This window comes from Postia placenta (assembly GCF_002117355.1).
Source record: "Postia placenta MAD-698-R-SB12 unplaced genomic scaffold POSPLAscaffold_2, whole genome shotgun sequence".
NCBI classification, from domain to species: domain Eukaryota; kingdom Fungi; phylum Basidiomycota; class Agaricomycetes; order Polyporales; family Adustoporiaceae; genus Rhodonia; species Rhodonia placenta.
In genome coordinates, this window is record NW_020169833.1 from 988,314 (window position 1) to 1,012,432 (window position 24,119).

At 52.9% G+C, this 24,119-nt stretch overlaps 7 protein-coding genes across 7 annotated transcripts; 4 read left to right on the forward strand and 3 right to left on the reverse strand.

Moving 5' to 3' along the window:
- Positions 1–1,484: 1,484 nt before the first annotated feature.
- Positions 1,485–3,657, reverse strand: POSPLADRAFT_1052627 (hypothetical protein; the record flags this gene model as incomplete). Its single annotated transcript, XM_024480292.1, has 5 exons — positions 1,485–1,534; positions 1,593–1,936; positions 1,992–2,012; positions 2,070–2,221; positions 3,190–3,657. The coding sequence occupies 5 exons, from the start codon at positions 3,655–3,657 to the stop codon at positions 1,485–1,487; spliced, it is 1,035 nt and encodes a 344-aa protein (XP_024342761.1).
- A 1,017-nt stretch (positions 3,658–4,674) lies between these two features.
- On the forward strand, positions 4,675–6,413 carry POSPLADRAFT_1131289 (hypothetical protein; the record flags this gene model as incomplete). The annotated part of the gene is made up of 3 exons (XM_024484056.1): positions 4,675–5,821; positions 5,880–6,219; positions 6,356–6,413. 3 exons carry the CDS (start codon positions 4,675–4,677, stop codon positions 6,411–6,413), a joined length of 1,545 nt encoding a protein of 514 aa, XP_024342762.1.
- A 1,550-nt stretch (positions 6,414–7,963) lies between these two features.
- On the forward strand, positions 7,964–9,869 carry POSPLADRAFT_1072839 (hypothetical protein; the record flags this gene model as incomplete). Its single annotated transcript, XM_024482553.1, has 8 exons — positions 7,964–8,464; positions 8,523–8,667; positions 8,716–8,820; positions 8,872–8,970; positions 9,028–9,394; positions 9,454–9,588; positions 9,649–9,712; positions 9,776–9,869. The coding sequence occupies exons 1-8, from the start codon at positions 8,025–8,027 to the stop codon at positions 9,867–9,869; spliced, it is 1,449 nt and encodes a 482-aa protein (XP_024342763.1). The 5' UTR covers positions 7,964–8,024.
- Positions 9,870–11,019: 1,150 nt separating this feature from the next.
- POSPLADRAFT_1177440 (hypothetical protein) lies at positions 11,020–13,054 on the forward strand. Its single transcript, XM_024488502.1, has 6 exons — positions 11,020–11,190; positions 11,260–12,049; positions 12,107–12,309; positions 12,370–12,451; positions 12,520–12,606; positions 12,659–13,054. The coding sequence occupies exons 2-6, from the start codon at positions 11,284–11,286 to the stop codon at positions 12,808–12,810; spliced, it is 1,290 nt and encodes a 429-aa protein (XP_024342764.1). The 5' UTR covers positions 11,020–11,190; positions 11,260–11,283; the 3' UTR covers positions 12,811–13,054.
- A 612-nt stretch (positions 13,055–13,666) lies between these two features.
- On the reverse strand, positions 13,667–16,661 carry POSPLADRAFT_1132752 (hypothetical protein; the record flags this gene model as incomplete). The annotated part of the gene is made up of 6 exons (XM_024484251.1): positions 13,667–14,013; positions 14,227–14,414; positions 14,484–14,546; positions 14,672–15,056; positions 15,108–16,320; positions 16,557–16,661. 6 exons carry the CDS (start codon positions 16,659–16,661, stop codon positions 13,667–13,669), a joined length of 2,301 nt encoding a protein of 766 aa, XP_024342765.1.
- A 1,046-nt stretch (positions 16,662–17,707) lies between these two features.
- On the forward strand, positions 17,708–18,295 carry POSPLADRAFT_1043517 (hypothetical protein; the record flags this gene model as incomplete). Its single annotated transcript, XM_024478330.1, has 5 exons — positions 17,708–17,788; positions 17,824–17,938; positions 17,977–18,042; positions 18,076–18,137; positions 18,200–18,295. The coding sequence occupies 5 exons, from the start codon at positions 17,708–17,710 to the stop codon at positions 18,293–18,295; spliced, it is 420 nt and encodes a 139-aa protein (XP_024342766.1).
- Positions 18,296–18,690: 395 nt separating this feature from the next.
- Positions 18,691–24,099, reverse strand: POSPLADRAFT_1133143 (hypothetical protein; the record flags this gene model as incomplete). Its single annotated transcript, XM_024484305.1, has 20 exons — positions 18,691–18,868; positions 18,912–18,944; positions 19,002–19,377; positions 19,429–19,763; positions 19,803–19,882; positions 20,092–20,379; positions 20,469–20,593; positions 20,648–20,684; positions 21,033–21,152; positions 21,422–21,520; positions 21,674–21,762; positions 22,213–22,395; positions 22,468–22,568; positions 22,711–22,794; positions 22,975–23,032; positions 23,103–23,123; positions 23,277–23,297; positions 23,423–23,552; positions 23,590–23,628; positions 23,752–24,099. The coding sequence occupies 20 exons, from the start codon at positions 24,097–24,099 to the stop codon at positions 18,691–18,693; spliced, it is 2,745 nt and encodes a 914-aa protein (XP_024342767.1).
- Between the last annotated feature and the right edge of the window lie 20 nt (positions 24,100–24,119).

Consider the following 24,119-nt stretch of genomic DNA (forward strand, 5'->3'; position numbering starts at 1 on the left):
GCGGTGAGGTATGTTCCAATCGAAATGATACTCACAAAGTAGGAGGTTGCGTGCATCGATCGGGGCGGAAACCAGTGGTATCAGTAACGACAAGCGGGCCCCATTCCTCGCCTGGTAACGCCTGTATCGGGGCGCGCACGGACATAGATGCACGTCGAGCGGCTCAGAACTGGAAGTGCAGAGTGGCAGGTGTATAGACTTGACTCTTATGTCGTCATCAAGTGAAGCGGGCCAGGTCGCGGTATCCTCGATTTGCCCTGCCTCACTTGGATCACATGCCTCGCCCTCTGATGGTTTGCTGCCTCATCTTGCGAGGCATAGCCGCAATCCTAGGGAACACCTGCCGTCGTCTGCCTTGGCTCACACTCTCGCATTCCGGTTTGCTACGCAGCTATGTTATCCTGTACGCACAGAGCTCGGGAACTCTAGTTGGCCGCGAGGTTTCCCTTGCGACGAATGCGCCCCCAGTGGCAGTGGAGGACGTTGATGCTTCTGTCTTCCTTGTCTGTTCTGCTTTGCTATAATATGGCTCGTGGATGAGCCATCGCGGCCAAGCGTCAGCATCGTCGGAAACGTGACATCATGAGGATGAGTATTGTGCTCATCCTCTGACATAGCCTTCACGACGGTCATCGCGCTTCGCTGCCTTGTAGTGGCGTTGTCTCCACAACGTAGATTCCTCAGTTAAATCCACACGCATGGCACGAGGCAAACTTTCGCTTCCGATATACTTTCCCGCAACAAGATAAACCATTCGAGTAGATCCTGTACGTTTGATACTGTCATTGAGCCTCAAAGTGCGCGCTAAGCTATTGTCTCGCGTACATGAGTCTTGCCTCCGCATGCTAGTTTCGATAGTGCATATGTCAGTACATGTAGCGACTAGATGATTCTGCACGACGAACGAGCACGACGATGCCCTCGATATGGTTTGCAGAAAAACAGAGGAGCACACCATCAGTAAGACAGACTAAACAGAGCAGATCGATAATGAAGTACACTCGAGACGGTGCCAATAAGATCACGTACAGGAACAGAGCAAAGAGCCTCAGCGTACAGAGAGCACATGAGGCGTAGGCATCTAGAGCATAATTCCAGTGATGTCCTGCGCTCGCATCCACCTCCATAGATATTAGTGAGATGTGCGATGCAAAGGTAAAGCAACAGTCAAAGACGCCGTGAATAAAATGATGTTACGTCCCTGAGATGGCGCTAGCTGCGGGCGTGGTGCATGCGTCGAAGGAAACGTCCATTGCGCTGATTCAAGGATGACCCGGGGAGAGGTGAAAAAGACGGCCAAGTGTGTCAACAGCCGGAGAGCTCGAAGGATGCTATATGCTGGCTGTAAAACCCCGACCGGCTTCCAGCGCAGGCAGGATAGCGCGGTGCTTGTTGGATTTGGTGTGAGCGGTGAACATGATGAAGCCCTGGCCGAGCGAGTCGTGGGGGAGACGTTATTCGGCGTGCTCCTCTCTCGAATTGCGTCAGTCTTCTTTTGATAGTCCTGTGCCCATGAATGACTCGGCATTCGTAACTAGATACATATATGTCAATGGCATTCCTCCTTCATCAAGACACCCTAGAAGGCGCACCGTGCTCCTCGGGCGCATAGATCCTCACATATTCCTCGGACCCGGTTGTTGCGTCCTGCTCTGGGGTTCCGTTACCACGAGCCAGTTCGGTAGCTATTCGTGCATTTGGTGTAAGTGACGAGGAAGGCGTCTCAGCAACTGCTAACGATGCCGATCCGACCTGCAATGCCGCAAGGACCGCGCCGGTGTCGCTGCAGGCGGTCGTACGACTGTCGGCGTCAGTTGTACAACTCTCGTCGTCGACCCTGGTTACTTCGCCATCGTTGACGTCATCTTGTGCAGCTCCTCTCTCGACTCCACAACGTTTCCAAGACCTGGTCTCATAATCCCAGCGCAGTCCCATCCTGGACAGACTGTGTCAACAGATCGAAGAAAACAGTGAGCCAGCTTTTAGCATACCTGGTGAAATTCACCAATATGCTATGATTCAATAGGTCGTTATTTCAAACCGGGGCACACAACTGCATGAATACGTACCCCAGAATGCCGCGTGCATCAAGCTTCGCTAAGCACACTCTCAGGTCGTTTGCCCGTTTCTCATCCTGAACGTCCAACCCGTCAGTCGTGTGTATATCTACATTGACGTGGGCCAGATTGTCAAATACTGGTCGGGAGAGGATAGCATCGAGCTGTGGGAGTTCCTCAATCAGCATTCCATATTTCACGTCGTGGAATTCAGCATGGTGGAATTGCACCGAAATTCTGGATATATGCGGGGACGCCACTTGAGATAGGACGTCAATTATGGGAGTACACAGGCATGGTCTATTCTCGCTTCTGAAAGAGATGGTGAAATTGATATGTTCTAAGGCATGTATTCTCCGATACATCGAAGTATGGCGCTTTCATGAAATAGATTGAAATTACTGGAGCGGTATAATGATTCAAGACGCACCTGAAGTCGAGTCTGAATATGGCGACACGAGTTCACCATTTAGGAGAGGGGAACGTTCCCATAGGCTGAGACTAAGTTCATGCAATGATTGCCCAGTGTGCCTCACGAGCCTAGTAAGGGAGACGTCAGACTCTGTCATTGTCTGGAGGGACCGGGAAGGACAAAGTTTGATGTCTCGAAGTCGGCTACTGGTGCCAGTAGTAATGAAGAAGTCGACAAGATCATCCATGGAAAGAGGATCAGAGTGACTGTTGGACCGAAACTCGATAGCCACCAAGCCTAATGATAAATTCGGGTGCACAGGAATGCCCTGGATGTTAAAACCGTGCTTCGAAAACGTCCATGGCCCCCGAAAAACGAGATTTTCGAGGGCAGGAAGAGCGCACAGGAGGCGAGCAACGGTCGTGACTGAGGGGAAAATGGCACCCAGGAGATTCAGTGTGCGGACGGCGCTTCATAGATACGCCTGCGGAGGATTACAAAGAGGAACCAGGCATGTACGGGTACTAACGGAAGCCATGAAACTGACCAGTTCGACGAAGAGCGGACTGGGCTCAGGAGTGTTGAACATTCCGCTCAAAGACAGTGTCTCCAGCTGCGTACGCGGCAGAAGGCGGGATTGAGAGATGGTGGAAGGATGGAAAGGTTGTCGAGTGAATTGTACATTGATGAGTGTGAGACATTTGAGGGGGGGGCGCACACCAGCCGGCCAAGTGTCAGAATCGTCGGGAATATGATGTCGTAGAGGAAGAGCACGGTGATCGGGAAGCGAGCTAGGTCGCGAAACACGGCGTCCGCGTCGAGATCCGCAGCCTGCCACATCGCATTGGAGATCCATAACATTTCAACTGCAGGCCATCTTCCTCCGAACCTCGACGCAAACGTTGCCAGATGTGGAATCGGTCGGTGTCCGTCATTCCAGTTCCCTCCATTGATCCCCACCGTCTGTGGCCCGCGCCAGCGCCGCATCTCGCAGCCCGGAACCTGCAATCTGATGCGCTCCACCTCTTCCGTACTTATGAAGCTCATGGCCCCCAATAAGCACTCTTCAGCCATCGGCCGGAACTCTCTGCACACCGCTCGGCATCGTTCCAGCGCGTCGTACTCGCCTTCCTTGGCCAGGCCGTGGAAGATGTCCAGCCATATCTCATTCGAGAAGGGTAGAACCATAGTATGCAGAGCACTACAATGTGCCGGCCGTATCTAGTAAGGTATCAGCATGCCTCCCGAGCGCGCTCTCTGATGAAGCTCACCGCAAGCGTGAATGGGAGACCTTTAGTCCGCTGGGACCTCCCAAATCGTAGATGGGATGCACCTGTCGGGGCCCGTGCCCGTTTGTTCTGCACGGGTCATTGATATGAAGCCCTCCATTAGCAAGACACCGTGTACCACGCATCGCCTGCTCTTTCGATCTGTCTTATTCGTCCTCGCTCAACGGTCCAGGCCCTCTATCAGTCCCTCATGTTCATTGGGGACGCCGCCAGGCCCAGTCTTAGCACCTGCTCTCCCAGGGGAATCGTCAGCCATCCCCACATCGTCCTCAAGGACTTGGGACAGCCCGTTTGACAAGACGGTGCCACTTCCATCATTTACCCAACTCAAGAAACACTTTCGGTACAGCGAAGTAAAGCGATTGGAAAGGGGCATTTGGACTTCCAAATTGGTCATGTTCCTTACTTAGCGCGCGGCTTATCATTGTCGAAAGCAATCCGGATCGCGACCTTCTCGGAAGAGTTTCCTTAGGACACCCATGTGATTGATCAGGGACCGCAGGAGATACTAGATGATGCCCCATGTTCGGCATGCGTCCTTTCCAGCCTCACACATTGCGCGAGGCATTGAGATAAGACGAATGAGAGCGACGAACAAATGAAATCGGTCATCAATCAATTACATTGGAAGTAGCAATTGAGCGATATGAAGTGAGACGCACTGTCACGCGCAGAGCCAGACACGAGGCTTCCCGTGCTCCTGGGAGCCAAACGTAGTCCCATATAACCCTCAGGGAGGGCGAAGCCGCATATCTCTGCGAGGTATTCACATTGGGACTTCCACGACCTCTCAGCCCTCCGGTCGGTGCAAGGACCACAGTGGGCGTTCCCTTCTGGTGCGCAGCAATGTCATCGTACGAGAATCTCAAGTGACACTCACTCTGGACTGTTTCCACCAGTGGTTGCCCCGACGGCTATGCGTCGGCCCCTCCCTCTAGAGGTTTGGTTGCTGATCGTCGATGAACTTGGTGCGGCACGCGAATACGATGCGCTGGAAGCTTGCGCAGAGGCTAGTAGCAAGGAATCCCAGTTGCTGAATGAGAGAGCAAAGAAATACATTCCTAACGAACTGGGATTTAGGACGCCGGAGGAGGTAGCGAGCATCCGGGTGGCGCGGAAGCTGGGGTGGCTGGGACCAAAGTGCGTGCGCATCGAGGGTGGAGAGCATCGTGGCGAGCGGCTGCCGATTCCACACCTGGCGACATTCGCCTCGAGGCTCGCACGAAAGTGGTACAACGTATCGGTGATGGTGATTAAGAGAGCGGAGTGGCGGGCGCAGGATCTGGATTCCCCCTCCCTCTCGCTCAACCTGTGCTACTTCGCCTCGATCACCCGTCTCCACCTCCATGATGTTGCCTTTCCGACCGTCCGCGCATTTTGGCGTCTCGTCTGCGCATTCCCGGACCTTGTGACGCTTCGTGCCTATGACATCGAGATCGCCAACACTGCCATCGACGCACGAACGCTCGCTGCTCTGCGCCTTCTGTCCGCTCCCGTCGAGCTGGGCGTAATAGAAATTGTCACCGAGCAGCCTGGAGACTTCGCAGCGCGCACCGATTGTGCTAAGCTGTTCCAGGCGATCACACCGCAGGCGGTGCCATTTCTTAAGACGTCTCTATGGAGCTTGGTATCCGAGCTGGATTTCCAGCATGTCACCTGTTCGACGGCTGCTGCCTTTGCACGCTTGCTTTGTGCCCTTCCCGCCCTCAAGAAACTCTCCATTCGAGGGCCGTGCACGTTCTTGGAACAATCCACAGACGTCCCGGACATGACGTTTCGATTGGACCGACTCGATCTAGGCAAGGACTTCTCCCTGCAGTCTGAGTCTCAGTCAGTGGATGCTCTCATCGGCCTTTTCACTCAACCTCGTGCCGGTGGCGGCCTGCGAGATATCTCCGTGTGGCTGTCTCCGTACCTTCGTGTAATGACGAGCACAGATGTTGCCCTCAATAGACTGGTTAAGCATGCTGGTCGATCACTGAGTGGGCTTGGCCTAAGGGCGCTTCCGGAAGATGGCTTCCGACTGTACAGCAAGGCATCCATACTTGCAGCGCCAAACACAGGTGCGTCGCATAACATGATCCTGTACAGCTCACCCACGATCATACGCTCAATATATAGTCCGTTCCTTCAATATCGCGGCGAATACAGACCTCAGTTTTCTTGGCTGCTCGATCGAGTTCAAATCTGACAAATTTCAGGATTCTCCTCTGTTGGAGATGTTGCACAACATCACGTCGGAATGGATAACTCACGTGTCTGTGACTTTTCAAGTCAAGAACGCAGCCGATTTGCCAAGATTCTGGATTGCCCTGTCACAGCTCGATTTAGCCCTCTCCAGAAACGCCTTTACAAACCTCCGCAGGGTCCGATTATACTTGTGCGGGATTGAAGTGACCAATATGATTTCGGACTGTATCACGTTGTGTTTGCGGAGGTTATACAACCGTGATATCCTGAAGTAAGTACCCCATAGCGTCCTCATTGCTGTATTGACGGACGTGTGTTGTTCAAAGTATCGAAACGGGTGATCTATGAGGTATGATATACATTGAGATCCAACCAGTGGAATGTTTGCTTATGACTGGTGTCTGCAGGTGTGTGGCACAGACAGAACAGTTACGACTAGAGATCCCTCGCTCGTGCTGGGCATGAAACCCCTGTTATCTCACACATCTCACCAAATCTCAACACTACCGTGGCGCTCGTCGATTGTCCCGTATATATATCCTGCAAGCCCTCATCCGTACATCCCTCCGAGCTCCAATCGTCCCCTCCCTCTATGACGTCTGCTGGCGGCATCCTTCCGCCGTACCGAACTCAACATCATTCTGTCTGCGCACGGGTGTGCTGGAAATAACCCAAGAAGACAGTCAACACGTGCCAGCACGCACGCAGGCAGCGTCTTCCGCAAACGCAACTGGATGGGGAACCGGTCTCTATCTCTTCCGACTGATACACCTTGTCTATCCTCGCTACCCACCCATCATTCTGTGCGACTGGGTGCTCCGATGTTGGGTGTTTCTCCCGCTTTGACGCGCTCATGAGCTCCCCTCGACCTGCTCGATTCTCGTTCTCCAACAGCGTCTCAACCCCCCTCTCTGCTTGCATTCCCGCACTTCGCATCGTCCGCGACAGTACCATCCCGCCACAGTACGGCCCGGGATGTGCGTCAATTCGGTATCCTCGTTCCATCCCGTGCTGCGTCGTTTACCGGCGCAGCACGGCTCGCTCTTCGTTGCTGTGTATGCTCAGTACGTACTGCTACTCGCCCTCTCTGTCGCTATGTTTTGCATTTGTCCTGCTTGTCCTGACTGCTGCTATCGTGTTTTGTATGCGCTACTACTCGCTCCCGTGCTCTCCTCTGCTCGCTGTCTTGATTGTATTGTTTGCTTTGCTCAGCTATCGGTGCTTGATATCGCATTGCTTATGTACAATAAACGCTGCTCCTCGAACCTTTGAATTGCATTTACGTATTCGTGGAATGCAACAATGTTCATCAAAAGGAAGATTTGTCTGTCAGCAAACGCCGGTCTAGCCAACTCAGAGCGGTCGGAGCGCCGTAACAAACACGTCATCGAGAGATCCCGCGTCACCCGTACTACTAGTATGCGGCTCAGATGACGACGAGAAGATAATAGAGTGGCCGCGTTCGATCGCACTACCGATTTAACTGCAGCTGTTGGACATGTCAGGCAATACGGGAACCTACCAATCATCGTGCGGTTGATGAAGTGGCTGTACCCATGCACATTCGAGACCCTGACCCAGACAGACACCCACGAAAAATCGGCAGGACTGACCATAAACAAGTGCCGAAGCTGTGCCTACCTGGCCGCGAGGCAATGTCATTCTAATCCACGATATTCCCGGACCCCCGCGTCTCCACAGGTGCTGGACAAGGAAGGCATACTATCTCCCCATGTGATTCAGAGCCATTGATTCTATAATGGCAATGCGGTGCATTCGAACGGCCGGGCGATCTCAATAAAATTCATTGACGAGCATCACAACACCTAATTGTACCCCTCCGTAAGTCTAGATCCTGCGAAGTCTCCGAGATGCAGGTGACCTGTCAAAAAACAGTAATCAGCGTTCTCCAAGGTGAGTCTATAGCAATTGGCACGGCGCACACCCGGGTTCCGTTGACCTCGCAAGCTATGAACGATTTCGCTCCCCTTTTTTGGAAGGTCAATGCGAACATTGAATGAGGTGCATGTACTATAAAGGCAGCTCATACAACGGGTTATCCATATCTCCCACACCATGTCCATCCCCTTCATACACCTCTATATCAACGGTGGCGAGTGCCCCGCGAGCTCACAAGCGACCTTCGACGTGCTTAATCCATTCTCCGGGACACTCGTCACGCGTGTGGCCTCTGCGTCTCGCACAGACTGCAAAAGGGCTGTGGACGCTGCGGCGGACGCGTTCAGGACCTGGGAGCATTCCCCTCTCGGAAGTAGGCGCGACTATTTACTGAAGGCAGCTGATCTCCTCACCACGCCGAGATATCAGGAGAAGGCTGCGTCAGCTCTGAAAGAAGAAACGAGCGCGGGAGACTTCCTGGTCGGATTCAACCTCCACGTGGCGACAGAGTGGCTGCGCTGGATCGCGACGTTGGTGTCTGAGCTCAAAGGCGAGACGTTTCCATCGTCGGTGCCAGGTGGACAAGTCGTTGCGCTACGTAGGGCACAAGGCGTCATGTAAGTATTCCACGAATAATAATCATTTCACGCTCACCGAGTATGTTTTGCAACGTAGACTTGCAATAGCACCTTGGAACGCACCTCTGTTTCTCACCGTACGAGCTATCTGCTATCCCATCATCTGCGGCAACACCGTGGTGCTCAAAACCTCAGAAATCAGCCCGCGATGTCAATATCTGATCGCAGAGCTGTTCGCCGAGGTTAGTCCGGTGGTTCGGTGAAGTTATAGCGGACATAAGCAGTTGCAGGCGGGCTTGCCGAAAGGCGTTCTCAACGTGATACACACGTCCAAGGAAGACACACCGGCGAGGACAGCGGAGATCATAGCTGACCCCGCTATCAAAAAGATCAACGTTTGTGGTTACGACAATGTCCAGTAGGCGAGCTCACAATTGTGAGTATAGTTTACGGGTAGTGATCGCGTCGGCAAAATCCTCGCAGCGGAGGCGGCGAAGTACTTGAAACCATGCGTTTTTGAGCTTGAAGAAAAGGCACCGGTGATCGTAAGCCTTCAAGTCCTCATTCTAAATGCACCACGAAATGCTCATTCAACACCAAAGGTCCTCGACGACGCCGACGTGGAGCGCGCCGCAAAAGCCATCACCTTCTCTGCGCTGCTGTTCTCTGGTCAGATCTGCATGTCGACAGAGCGCGTCATCGTTCAGCGAGGAGCAGGAACAAGCCTCACCAAAGCGCTCGTGGACGAGTTCAGTAAATTTAGGTCTGGCAGCCCCGAGAAGAAGCTTGGGGCACAGTTCTCAGAGTCATCCGCGGAGAACATTGTCTCGATGCTACGTGAGGCACGGGCAGAGGGTGCAAGGTTCTTGCTCGGTGATGGAAAGCGAGATGGCGCGGTGGTGCAGCCACATATCGTGGCCGGGGTCAAGCCAGGTATGAAGCTCTGGGAGCGAGAATCGTTCGGACCGGGTGCGTAGTGCATTCTCCCATTTGCATGTTTGGCTAAGCGAAGACGCCGACGCTCCTAGTTGTAACTCTAACTGAAGTCGACACGATCGACGAAGCCGTCGAGCTCGCAAACGCGACCGAGTATTCGTTGGGTGCAGGCCTCTGGACCACGAATATACACCATGCAATGGATGTGTCGATGCGCATAAGAGCAGGTACATGAAGTCTAGCCGCGCTTTGTCGGAAACTGTGAGCTTGATACATATTTGCACCAGGCTGCGTAACCGTGAATGGACCTACCGCACACCTGGAAGATGCCAAAGATCATACGGGGCTCGGGTAAGTTTCGTTGCCAGACTACCAATTGCTGTATCCACAGTGCTAATTGGACCGAATGTAAAGTGGAGCATCAGGTTACGGCCGCTTCAGTGTCCACGAATTCACTGACGTGCGAATGGTGGTCTTAAATGGAACGAATTCGCCCTCGTACCCCTAGCATAGCGTCCGTATTGTCCCTGAATGCCTGTGTTCTCAATGCGAAGTAACGGTTCATGGCTTGATCACAGCCTGTAGGGCGCACTTAGCAAGAAAGAGCCAATATCTGCCTTTTGTTAAAGTTCGTCCGAGACCCGAAGCGAGAACGATCAACAAAGATATATCGCGTTTGTCTGAGCTCTGTCAAACGCGTAAGGAACATACAGGATGGCTCGCGCAAAGTCTGCGAGGTACTACAAACAATGCCAAATACAGTGGCATGCGCTCGCCACAATCTCAAGTTCCAACACCTTTCAACTTGAAAACGCAGTCAGTGGGTGTACGTAGGTGCTCCAAGATCACCGCAATGCACATCTACAGAATGGGGGCCAAGAAATAGTCAGATCCAAGCCAGTGACGACTGAAGGGCCAAGTGCCACGGCGCTTGCTTGGCTCTTAAAGCTAGACTTGGCGCTCATTTCCGTGCCCACGCTGGACCCGGCAAAGTATCGTCACAGCCACAATTTACCAAATCAAGACGTTATTTCCATGGCCCGCTCATCCCCGCTGGAAGTCAGACTGCGCACACTTTGAGTGCAACAGGTCTAGCGGTATGGAATCAGCTATAACATTAGATGTGAAAAATGCTTCTTCCCATCTGATATCCTGTCAACCCGTGGTTGAAACGAAGGCACAGTCGTCAGGTGCACGACATCGCCGTCTCAATTCCGCCAATTCCGGAAGTTCTGGACCGGCCAAAGACCGAATACACACAATACCAGTATGTTTTGTAACAATATCATCACAATATATGCAATCCTGGGTACTGACGCACAGTGTTATTATGAACGCACGTGGCTCTCGCGACACGTCAATCACACGAGGTGTCAACGGCGGACATGTTCAACACTGAACAACGGCATACTTGATGGTCGACAGCGCTGGCGTACTTGGCGATAAGCGCCGAGAGTGACTCTTGTATACGCTCTCCGGGGCCGGGAACATCGTGCCAAGTCGTGCGGACGTGCCTGAATGATCCTGCCATATAATGTCAATTCTACAGATGCTCAGGGACCGAGCATTCCTTCTCTCTTGCTTTCTAAGTCTTCTTGCCCGACATGGCCTACGCGGCCTACTTTCTCTCCTTTCTCCTCGCTGTCGGGCTTGCTAATGCGGACCCTATTCACATCCCGCTCACTCGCAGATCGCACCTTAGCCGCCGTGCGTTGCTTGACCGTCTCCCGGCAGCTGCAGACCATCTGCGTGTCAAATATGGATACAAGACTGCCGCGTCAAGACTAACCGAGCGCGGCCAGAGTGTGAACATACCAATCACTGATCAGGTAGGCTGATGGGTCACAAGGCGACATATACCTGAACGCGCTAACGCGCGACATTCATTTTCCCCATAGGATTATGACTCTTCGTATGTAGGTATGATATCCATCGGCACCCCGCCCCAAAGTCTTCCTGTGCAGCTGGACACCGGCTCTTCCGACCTCTGGGTTGTGTCAACGTCATGTACGGAGTGTGAGGAGGAGGACACGGCCGCATTCAATCCCTCCGCGTCCTCGAGTTTTAAGCTGAACACCACCACCCCATCAACGTTCGGTGCACCTCACGGGGACATCGTGCTTTCATATGGCAGCGGCTCAGTCACGGGCAAGGTTGCGTCCGACACCGTCACCTATGGGAACATGACAGTCCAGGCGCAGACCTTCGTCGCCGTCGACGCGATGGACGAGGCGTTCTTTGAGCTCAACACGACGGGCATACTGGGCCTCGCGTTCCAGGGCCTCTCAGCAACACAATCGGTCCCCTTCTGGCAGGCGCTCGTCAATGCGGGCGAACTGTCTAACCCAGAGATGTCCTTCTACCTCATACGCGACGACGGCGAGCCCTTCGCGACATATGACGAGTTCGGCGGTGTCTTCACGCTCGGCGGCACGGACAGCTCGCTTTTCATCGGTGACATTGACTATCAGGATCTCGTCGGCAGTCCCCTCTACTGGACGCTCTCTGTCTCTGGCGTCACCGTCCAAGGTTCTCCAGTCAGCATTGCTACAGGAAATTCCTCACTAGCGGCGATCGACACTGGCACGACATTGATCGGTGCTCCAGCCGCCGCCGCCGCGGCCATCTACGGCGCCATCGAGGGCAGTCAGGCCCTCACTGGGGAATATGATGGCTACTACACGTTCCGTAGGTGTCTTTTGAAGCTGGAGGCCTGCGTCATCTTCTAACGGAGGCCATTCCCAGCGTGCTCTACCACTGCCAACGTGTCCATCGCATTTGGTGGACGGTCATGGCCGATTAACCCAGCTGACATGAACTTCGGAACTTTCGATGGCGAGTCGTGCCTAGGCGCCATCTTCGTAATAGATCTCGAGGGCTCTGGAGACGCTGCGACAGACATCGTAGGAGCTGAGATTCCCACATGGGTCGTCGGTGATGCGTTCCTTGTGCGTTGGAATTACCCAGTGCAGTGTTGAATCCAGATATGCTCATGGGCATCGCTACAGAAAAATGTCTACAGCGTCTTCCGGGCGAATCCCCCTGCGGTAGGTTTCGCGGCGCTTACTGACAGCACGGCACAAGGCACTGGTGCGTCAGACAATGTTCTTTAGATGCGAGATGAAATCGTGCAGTTCATCATCAATTCGGTATTCTAGGTTTTTCCAGCGTGCTATCAGGCTCGCCTACTACTACCATCCGTTCCGCGAGTATCACTGCGAGCGAAAATCCTTTGCCAATCACCAGTAAGAAGAAGCCTGCTTTTCGATCCAATACTTGTGCTTATAACGGTTCCAGGTGGGACTAGCAGCGTGTCGACAGGCACTTTAAGCGCCTCGTCGACGGCCACGTCGCATGCGTCGTCAGCTACTGGCTTGATTATTCCTTCAACCCTTACTTCGTGTGTTCTCGCCTTCGCTGCGGCGCTTTCCAGCTGGATCACTCTATGACGATCTTGCCAACGAGCACACGCAAGGGAGCAGTTTGTTGTGTTATTTCACAGTATCTGTGCTCTTACTGTTTGAACGACGCGAGAGACACTGGTGATGGTTCTGCTTTTCTAGGGACAATGTTGGGATACTGGGACTTTGTAAAGCGCCTTCAATCGTTGATCTGGCGCGTTCATTAATCGTGTAGCATGAATGTAATGAGTGGTACTCATACTTAGGGTTAATTACAGGGAACTGACTTGTGCTATCACGGGATGTTACTGATGGCCGTGCCCAATACTCGATGCAGTCAACACGTTAAGTATCCACAGCGACATTTCATATAACGCTCTACTTATCAAAGAAACGGATATGCACGCCTATATACGCGATCGACTTGTCCTCGATCGAGATTCGGATCCACGACGTCTGATTCTATACCTTACAATGCTTATCCTATATGACCTCTGTAAAATCTTGCAAGGGAGTAGACGTGGTCGATAGCTCCGTACGTTACGTACACTTTGTTCGGCACCCAACAACGGTTGCCGTTACAATTGACTCGTGCGCTCCGCGGGGTACTGCGTACACCACAGAGCGCCGAAGACTTCACGACGATGCTATGCAGGGGAGAAACGTATCAAGATGTGCTACATCTACTTTGTACATCTGCGCTCTAAATGACATACAGGAACACCGCATTTGGGACAAAAAGAGACAGCTTCGGGAATGAAGCTTACTTCTCACAGAGACCACCGCCCCAGTCAGACCACCCACTACCGAAACGATCACCATCAGCCAGGGGCCACAGCGTCGAACCGGATCGTCCATTTATTTGCAATGAGTCCAGACTCTCACGTCCGAGATGCGCAGTTGCCTACGGGTCATTCAGCTTATATGCCGACAGGAATTTGACGCGCAGGCACCGCCTGCTAGCGATGTTCCCCACTTCTCTTTTCTCCCTCTTGCTATCCCTGGCCGCCCTTGTAGCGGCGGACCCAGTCCACATCCCTCTCGCTCGACGGTCAAACCATGCCCGACATACGTCACTCAACCGCCCTCCGCAAGACTTCCTACTCATCCTCGACACCAGTTCCTCCGACCTCTGGTTCTCGTCTATCGACTGCTCCGGATGTCCACCTGACACGCCCAGCTTCAGCACGTCCGCCTCTTCCACGTACAAGCCGAACACGTCCACAGAGGGCATTAGCATCACGTACGGCACTGGAAGTGTCGACGGTGTGCTCGGCTCCGACAGGTCAGTATGGCAGGCCTCACCGTCGCGCAACAGACGTTTGTCCTCGGGCTCGAGCTCGGCCAGGACACGCTCGACCAGAACGTATCTGGGATCATGGCTGGACCCGCAGGTGACTCATCATCTGCACCTTGATGCGTGTAGATCAGCTTCATTGCTCCCTCGTCGACAAGTTGACGTACTATGGTCGTCCGGTGCGAATACGACCATGGACGTTCCCGAACCGGCCGCTGCATCGGGAAATGCAATTCCGTCGCCGCACGCCGATGCGGCAGGTACTTGTGTATACACTAGATTCGACGAAGGTCTCTGAGTGTCGGTATACGCATCTGCTTCAGCTTCATGCAGGGTTGCACCGGTAGTAGCATTACTGGTACGCCTGTCGTCGTCAGCACTAGCGTCTGCATTGGGTACCACAGCGTCCCGTGCGGAAATTTACTCGATCCCGAGACGCTTCCATTCACCAATCTCCTCGTCCAAGTACAATCCAATCCTGGATAACCTGCGTCAGCGAGCTGCAAAGGCGATTGGCTCTGCATATGGCGTACATGATATTATTTACGTTAATGCTGTGAATGAGAACATTGTTATGCGGATAGCGGAGCGTACAAGATGAAGGAAACGCACCCCAGAATACCGCGTGCGTCAAGTACGGGCAAGCACAATCTGAGCTCATGCGCTGAATCCCTATCCCGCACATCCGAGCTGTCAAGTGTTGTCACGTCTACCACAACGTGAGTGAGGCCATCGAAGATCGGCGCGGAGAGAACAGCATCGAGCTGGGGAAACCCCTCCATCAGCTTTTCCAGGTCTACGTCAAGCTCTACACCAAGCTCGCCGGGCTGGCAATAAGAGGTGAAATGCACTTGAATTATGGATATATGCGTGGATGTGACCTGTGATAGGATCTCGACCATCGGTACACACGAATGTGTCATTTCTTGATGAGTGACTTGAACTGTGAGATCGAGGCGTTCGAGACACGTGTTCTCAGAAACGTCGAAGTACGGGGCTATTGAAATGGATTGAGGATATGCTAGAGAGAACGTAGTAGGAGACGCACCCGCACTGTGGTCGGAATGTACCCATTCATACGTGTCATTTGATATCCAATAGGATAGGGTCGAGTCGAGTGAAAGGTGGCGGAGCGATTGTGCTGAATGTTTGACGAGTCTGTTGAGGGTGACGTCGACTTCGTTCGCTACCCGGAGAATGGGCGACAGGCATGCCTTGATGCGCCGAAGACTTTTGCCGAGACCGGTGGCGACGAAGAAATCAACCAGGTCAGTCACAGAACAAGGCTCGGAGTCTATGCAGAAGCCATCTGTCAGTTGAACAACTGCTAATTGTAATGGTATCCCAGGGGGTACAGGCACGCTTCTGAGGTCAAAGCCGTGTTTCACGAACGCGCATGATCTGCATAAGTGCAGGCTGTCGAGTGCAGGGAGAGCGCACAGGAAGCGAGCAAATGTCGTGACCGAGGGAAACGTGGCATTGGCAAGTGTCAATTGTCGAACGGCAGTCCATGGAGACCTCTGCGCAAGGTTTGGAGCGACCGCGCGTCTCCTAAAACTGAGGGCAATCATGAGGTCGATCCATTCAACGAAGGAGGGTCTCAATTCTGTGCCGCTGTACTGATGGGTCAAGGCAAGTCTCTTCAGCTGCGGGTGTGGCAGAAGTTGGAATCGAGAGAGAGTGCCTGCGTCAAAGGGATTCTGAGTGAATTGCACGTCCTTGAGATATAGCGCTTCGAGGTGTGGGAGGGCACAGACGAGGCGGCCAAGCGTCAAAATCGACGGCAAGGTGACGTCGACGAGGTGGAGGTCGATGATCGTAGAGGCGGCCAGATCGCGCAAGACGGCGTCCAGATCGAGATCCCGCGTCCGCCACACCGCGTCGGTGATCGACAGGGTTTGTATGCGGAGCCATCTCCCTGCGAGTTTCGACGCGAATGTCGCCAGATGTGGAATCGGTCGACGCCCGTCTTTCCTGTCCCCGCCTATGATAGACACCATCTGTGGCCCACCCCAGCGTCGTAACCTACCACCGGAAGCATCCACCTTGATGCGCTCCACCTCCTCTATATTCTTGAATAACATGATACTTCTGAGGCACTCCCGTGCCATCGTCTCGAACTCTCTGCACGCCTCTCTGCATCGTTCCAACGCGTCGTACTCGCCTTCCTTGGCCAGGCCTTTGAAGATGTCCAACCAGATCTCATTTGGGAACGGCTGCACCATAATATGCCGACCTTCACGACGTGCCAGTAAACCTAGCTATCAAGATGTTTGCATGCATCCCGATCGCACGATCTAACAGAGCTCACCGCAATGTTGCAGTATCAATGCGAGGTCTTCAGTCTGCCGTGGTCTGGCGAGCCGTAGTCGAGACGAGGTGTGTGTACAGCTAGTTGATATACATTTGTTGATTGCATGAACCTTTAGCATCACATAGCTTTCATATGTCGCCTACCGGTTTGACCGTGCGAATCATGCCGGCTCAATCCTCAAACCCTCTTTTGAGCGTCTTCTCTTCTTCGCTGACGCTGGCCGATCCAAGCCTTCCTCAGTTTCTCAATGACGTCCTCCGAGTCCACCGTCAGCACCGCGGATGGCATGACTCAAAAGTTCACGAACAGTCAGCAATACCGCTTCCGCTTTATCAGAGGCTTTATTGGTATGGACAGAGACGCGTTGGCGTGTGATATGCCATGACACCGCTATTCAGTCGCGGCGTAATTGGACAGTCTCATTCATACTCGGCCACGTAGGCTGCCCACGCAAGGGACTTATCCTCCATCTAGATCTGTAAGTTCGCTGCACGCTTTACAACGTCTTTCTGTAGGAACCACGAGCTACGAACAACCTCACCATTCGCGGGGCTGTGATCCTTGGAAATTGGCATCGCGCTCATACCTCCCATGGTGCCTCGTTACTCGCCTGAGCGAAGCTTAAATCGTTTCCGGAATATAAACACTGCATGAGCGACATTGCTTAGGCCAAGAAGACACGTATCTCTGATTTGTTATATTTGTACCGGGCAGCAAAGTATATTGACCCTCGTTATCCTAGGTATGCGCGTTCGCATCATCGCGCACACCTTGATTGACAGATCGCAACCTCGTGACTATCACGCCGAGGCCCTCACCGCTTCCAGTTTGCTTTTCAAGCTAGTAGTCCGACCTATCTAAGTAGTATGTGTGCCTTTGACTATGTTATTCTGTATCCGCAGCACCGGTCAATTGGCTCGTGTTTGTGTCCCTGATCTCCCAATAATACGCAAGTTCGATGGTAGGGTTGCAAACATACGCAGTATATTGTTTGTATCACACCTCGAACGTGTAGTATGACAGCTGAGAGAATGACAACGGAGCGCAGATCTATCAAAGAGGGTCTAGTAGAGCAGATCGATAAAGAGGCACACGCACAGCACATACTGTTATTACAGCAGGCGACTATACATACATACATACATCCACCGCCGTGAACCTGCGGATATCGCGAAATCATCCTGACCAAACTACGCAGCATGTAACCTGTCAATGACGGCCTGTGATCGGCGACAGATGAGAGCCAGGGCGAAGAGGAGTCGTGACGGACGTCTCTGGCATTGCGCAGCTCGTTCACGCGAGCTGCAGCGTGAGTCGTCTGGAATGGCGCCAATATGCGCGGAAAGATAAAGGGCTCCCCCAGATCGGAGTGGGAGTTTGAGGTCCACGAGACAACGAACAGGCAGCGAGGGCTGGTGAGTAGCCTTCTCAGACTCGGCCTTTACATTAGTGTCGACCCGTCGTAGGCAAAACACCGTCCATAGCACTGAGGCACCACGACGCCGTCGCTCCCTCGTACGTGGCAGCGGCTGAGAAAAGTATACGCAAGGCGGTAGTGGCCGCAGGTACGGTAGGTGCACTGGAGGAAAGGCGACTTGTGCAGATCTGCGGCGGATTCGCGAGGATAGTATGGGGGCTCGGGGCAACGCGAACTTGATATATGATGAAGGTAAATGGACCGGATAAGCTCAATTTGCTGCAGACGGAGACGTCACTGAGCTTGACGAATGCAATGCGAGCAACGCGCGTGATGGCTCCGACGTGGTAAGTCATCGCGTTCGCGTTCCGTGTATCGTAAGACATCGTGAGCGGCACATCGCAGAGAGGTCAACCTCTCGTACACGACGGAGGTCGAGGAAGGTAGAGACAAGGATATAGTAGCGGGGCGTGCAGCAGAGGATACGCAATTTGTGGTGATTTGAGACGGAGTCAGCAAGAGAAGATGGGACCTTGGAACGAACATGAATGCAAGTGAACCGGGAATTCTAGCCGGATGTCGCTATGGTCGAAAACTTCGGGGTAAGCAACAGCGCTAGCTTAAGAGAGATGAACTTAGTCAGCGCCCCTCGCTCGGTATAAATGATTCCTATACGGGCGGCCTCGGATCCGCGGATGATTCATCATGTGCACCTTGGTGCGTGTGGATCAGTTTCGTTGATCTCTCGTCGCCAAGCAGACCAGACGTACCATGGTCGTCTGGCGCAAATATGACCACGGATGTTCCCGAATTCGTCATTGCATCAGGCGGTACATTTCCAGCGTCGCACGCAGATGCGGCAGAGACTCGTGCATCCATTAAATCCGACGAGAAAGGTCTCTAAGCGTCGACATAGGCGGCTACTTCATGCAAGATTGCACCAGTAGTAGGGCTTTGGGTACGCCTGTCGTCTTCAGCGTTAGTCTCCTCATTCGTTACCACAGCGTCCTGTGCGGCAACTCTCTCGATCCCGCGACGTCTTAATCCACCCGTGTCGTCGTCCCAGTGCATTCCAATCCTGGACAAACTATGTCAATGAGATAGAAAGACGGTGAGCCCACCGTGCGGCGTACAGGATGCCATTGAACCATATGCTGTGAGTCAACATACTGTTGTTAAAACAGCGGTGTACAAGATGCAAGGTCACACACCCTAGAATACCGCGTGCATCAAGCCTTGGCAAGCACAATGTAAGCTCATGCGCTGAATGTTCATCTCGCACATTCGATCTGTCAAGTGTTCTCACGTCTACAACAACGTTAGTGAGGCCATCGAAGATCGGCCCTGAGAGGATGTCATCGAGCTGGGGAATTCCATCCATCAGCTCTCCCAGATCCACGTCGAGACGTGCGCCGGTATGATGACAAGAGATAAATTTCACTTGAATCCTCGATATATGCGTGGATGTGATCTGCGACATGATCTCGGACACTGGTGCACACAGATGTGATCTGTTTCCGTGGGCGAATTGAACTGTGAGATCGAGACGTTCGAGGCACGTGTTCTCAGAGACATTGAAGTATGGGGCTATTTAAATGAATTGAGGATATGCAAGAGAGAACATACTAGGAGACGCACCTGCACTGTAGTTTTGATGCACCCAGTTTTGCCGTAAAGAGGATGAGTGGAGTGAGAGATGGCGGAGTGATTGTGCTGAATATTCGACGAGCCTGCTGAGGGCGGCGTCGATTTCGCTTGCCACCCGAAGAAACGACGATAGGGATGCGTTGATGCGGCGAAGACTTTTGCCGAGACCAGTGGCGATGAAAAATTCAACCAGGTCGGCCACAGAATCAGGGTCAGAGTATATGCAGAAGGCGTGTGTCAGATCGACATCTGCTAGTTGTAATGGTAAGCCAAAGTGTACAGGCACGCTTCTGAGGTCAAAGCCGTGTTTCACGAACGCGCATGATCTGTGTAATTGTAGGGTTTCGAGTGCAGGAAGAGCGCACAAGAGACGAGCAAAGGTCGTGACCGAGGGAAACGTGACAGCGTCGAGTGTCAATTCTCGAACGACACTCCATGGGGACGCCTGCGCAAGATTGGGGGGAGTGACTGGACACCTCCTGTTGCTGATGGCAGCCATGAAGTCGATCAGTTCAACAAAGGAGGGGCTCAGTTTTGTGTCGTTGCTCCCATGATCAGAAGACGGAAATGAGAGATGGTGGATGCATTAAGAGGATGCTGGGTGAGTTGCACGTCGCTGAGATATAGCACTTTGAGGCGTGGGAGGGCACAGACGAGGCGGCCAAGCGTCGAAATCGACGGGAAGATGATGTCGTAGAGGTAGAGTTCGGTGATCGAAGAGACGGCCAGATCGCGCAAGACGGCGTCGACATCGAGATCCCGCGTCCGCCACACCGCGTTGTCAGTCGACAGCTCGTCGACGCGGGGCCATCTCCCTGCGAACCTCGACGCGAACGTCGCCAGATGTGGAATCGGTCGGCGCCCGTCTTCTCCGTGCCCGCCGTTAACGGACACCCTCTCTGGTCCACCCCAGCGTCGTAGCTTACCACCGGAAGCATCCACCTTGATTTGCTCCACGTGCTCTACATATTCCCGAATACCATGGTCCCGTTTAGGTACTCCTGTGCCATCGTCTTGAATGCTCTGCACACCACCCTGCATCGTTCCAACGCGTCGTACTCGCCGTCCTCGAACAGGCTTTTGAAGATGTCCAACCATATCTCATTCGGGAAGGGCTGCACCATGGTATACAAAGCTTCACGACGTGCTTGTGATCCTAGTTATCAAGGTGTTCTCATGCATCCCTATCGCGCGATTTGACAAAGCTCACCGGAATGTCCGAACAGTCTCAATGCGAGGTCTTCGGTCTGCCGTGGTTTGGCGAGCCGCAGTCGAGACGAGAAGCGTACGCATTCATTTCGTACAGCTAGTCGATATGCATTTGCTGAGTATGTCAAACTTTAGCGTGACGTAGCTTTCATGCATCGCCCTCCGATAAGACCCGTGTCACTCACGCTGGCTCAATCCTCCAGATCCCAAACCCCCTTTTGAACGTTCTCGGTTATTCGCTGACGCTCGCCAATTCAAGCCTTCCACAGTTTCTCAACGACATCCTCCAATGTCGCCGTCAACATCCCAGCTAGAGGAACTTCGAGCTGCCTTATTGGCCACAGGGCAGCGAACCCAGTGTGATCAATGAGACACTACGACCGTACCCTGTTGTATGGGTTTGTCCCCGGTTCGTCCTCGTTGTTGCACAGCATCGCTGATAGGCTAGCAGGCACTACGATCTTAGGTGTTTCAACGTCAGGTTTGATTGCGTGGATGGTGACTGACTGCGTATGTGCGCAAATGGTCGATTAAGAGGACACTTTACCAAACGGCAAGCCGTCGCACGTATAGCCTAAGGCGGCGTAAGTTTCGGCAAATCAGCAATGCTCATCCTGGCACTGATCGAGTGTTGTGTTACCTAGGGACATGTACTCAGCGTTTGCAATGCATCGTAGGAAAGAGTACTACTGGTAACACGATGGTGGGTTTAGTCTAAGACTGTCTCCGTTATGGAGCCATTGCTCCGGATCTGCGATTCCATTCCTTAACGGACGAAGTCAATCCTGGCCGCTTCCTTGACGAGCGCGTTGCGAGGCTCGTAACGAAGGTTCCACTCATATTCCTGCGGTTCAACGCCGGCCCACGCATCTGCCTGGAGCGACAGGTGTATCCTTTCACATATCTCCATCCTTATTCGCCGAGCCACCGACGTCGTGTTTACTCATAGTTCGCATATAACGAGATGTCCTGACCAAGCTGCTGGAACAGATCATATAATGACATAAGCTCGCAAAAGTGTACGTACTGTCTGCAGCTCAAATCGAGGACTCCAAGCTGCCAAAGCAATGCCGATGCGATTATACATACCCCGCTGCCTCTCCTTTACTTCACTTACTGCATAGGTCCGCCCCTTCGACAGCTTACTATCAGATACGGGGTTTTGCAAAACCCATCAATTTTGCAGAACTGCGTGATCTCCTCTACACACCGTGGAAATTATAATTTGATCATTGTAGATGCCAGTATGCACTTAGTATACACTATGCGCAAGAGCGATTGAGAGGAAATGAAGGTGAAGTGAAATGACGGCCTGCAGACTGTTCTTAAGGTGTTCTGCAAACATGTGGTGAGCGAGATCCAGAGACAATCATTGTATTTCTTAATGATCAGACATCCGATCCGTTATATTACAGCTTTGTGTTCTCTGGTACACCAGCCCGATTCACCCAGCAAGACATGGCTGGTGGGCGATGGCTGTTCTGGTTGAGCAAGCGTGACACTCGCCACTGTCAGCGTGATATGTTCACACTCCGCGTTCGATCATGGCACGATGCGGCAGCGCACTTTGCAGTCCTGCAACATTTGCCGAGCGGAGTTCAAAGTTGCCGCTGTGACCCAGGCGTGATAAAATTTGCAGAACTACTGCAATGCGAGGCCTCGAATGCGGCATCTCGCTACCACTGGGTGTCCTTCGTGTATGGGCCCCAGCCTCGTTCTGGGTACTCTTCCATGTATTTACAACAATGCCTGAGTGAAATAACAATGATCCTTATGGTGGTTCAAGCAGAGCGAAGGGAACAATGCATGAGTTTGCAAAACCCTGTATCTGATAGTACGAATGCTCGCTCAGTGCTTCATCTGCATTGTGCGGCGCTGGCGTGAGGCTGACAGTCGCCTTAGTGATGGAATCAATGGCAATTCTGATCACTATGGTCAGGATCGAGTGTGCAGAGCAGAATAAGGCGCATACTAGTCAGACGAGTAGCCCGATGGTGTGTGTCTCATCTATCCGAGTGGAGATGATACCTCTGATGTAGCTAACTTGAAACTTCAAGAAATTACAATGCACAGAGCTCCATCGCATTGACAATATCCTGAGTGTAGTGCACCATCGCGAGTAGGCCGCGCAGTATCCACTCGCGCGAGCTTGACGCATGCAATAAGTAGCCACCTCAATTACTGCCGAAAGTCCATCCACACTGCCTTCCTTGTGCAAGAGCGTAAGTACTTGACAATGACGTCCAGCGCACCACGCATACCGCTATGAACACAAGCAAACTCATAAAGCGGGAGCTGTGCGGAATGTCGTAGTGCTAAAGATGTGACCTGGAGGACTCTTCTGGTACCAAGACGTCCGCGGGCGTGTGGTAGAAATGCGAGCAGCCTAAGGGTGAGTATGTGGAGTACGTGATGGGTGCTGAGTGGACTACCTCCGGATGGGACGCGATACCTACCCTTGACGTCTGATCGGAAGTCTGTATCAAAATGGCAGATGATTCCTACAAGTGTTTCAAGCGCTTTCCGGGAGAGTAAAGAAGTATACAAAGGCGAGCGAGGCGGGCATAGACAGATGTTCCACAAGCCTTCTCCACAGTTTAGAGGATGAGTAGCTGCCGCTCTGTACTTACTTCTCGCGACTCCAAAGATAACTTGTCAAAAATATCCAGAGCACGATGACCTCAAGTAGATGTCAGCGGAATGTGCTACCAACTTCAAGCTCCTTCCGCAAGATGTTGAAGAATGGCTCCAGCAAACGATGTACACATACACACACGTGACCGAGCTAAGCTGGGATCAAGACCAGGAAGCATGCCATATAAGGCATTCTTACACAAACAACTTGCCATCCACTCCATCGCCAAGTTCGTCCATGCGCTCTTCACGGAGACAAACTCGATGTGATGCTGCCGATCGTATGAGATCTCTCGCATGGGTACATACTGCCTTTGTGGGATCGATGAGTGGCATTGCCCGAATCAGCTGCAGGAGATGGCATCTCTGCAACTGATCTATACAAGGCCACTCAGTCCGAAAGATGGCTGTAGGTTTGACGGTACGGGCTGTGACGAGTCGGCTCAGTGTCAAAAACAACGGTCAGATGACGTCGTAGAAGTTGAGGTCGGTGATCCAACAGACAGCCAGATTGCGCACGACGGCATTCAGATCGAAATCCTGCGCCTGCGACGCCGCGTTGTAGACCCGCAGCTCCTTGACGCAAGGCCATCTCCAGGCAAACCTCGACGGGAACGTCGCCAGATGTGGGATCGGTCGGCGCCCGTCTTCCTGGGCTCCGCCTATGATGTCTAGTGTCTCTGGCCCACCCCAGCATCGCAACCTACCACCGAAAACATCTACCTTGATGTGCTCCACCTCTCTACATTCTTGAATCCCATCTCGACCTCTCAGCACTCCCCTGCCATCGCCTGGAGCCCTCTGCACACCTCTCGGCATCATTCCAGCGTGTCGTACCT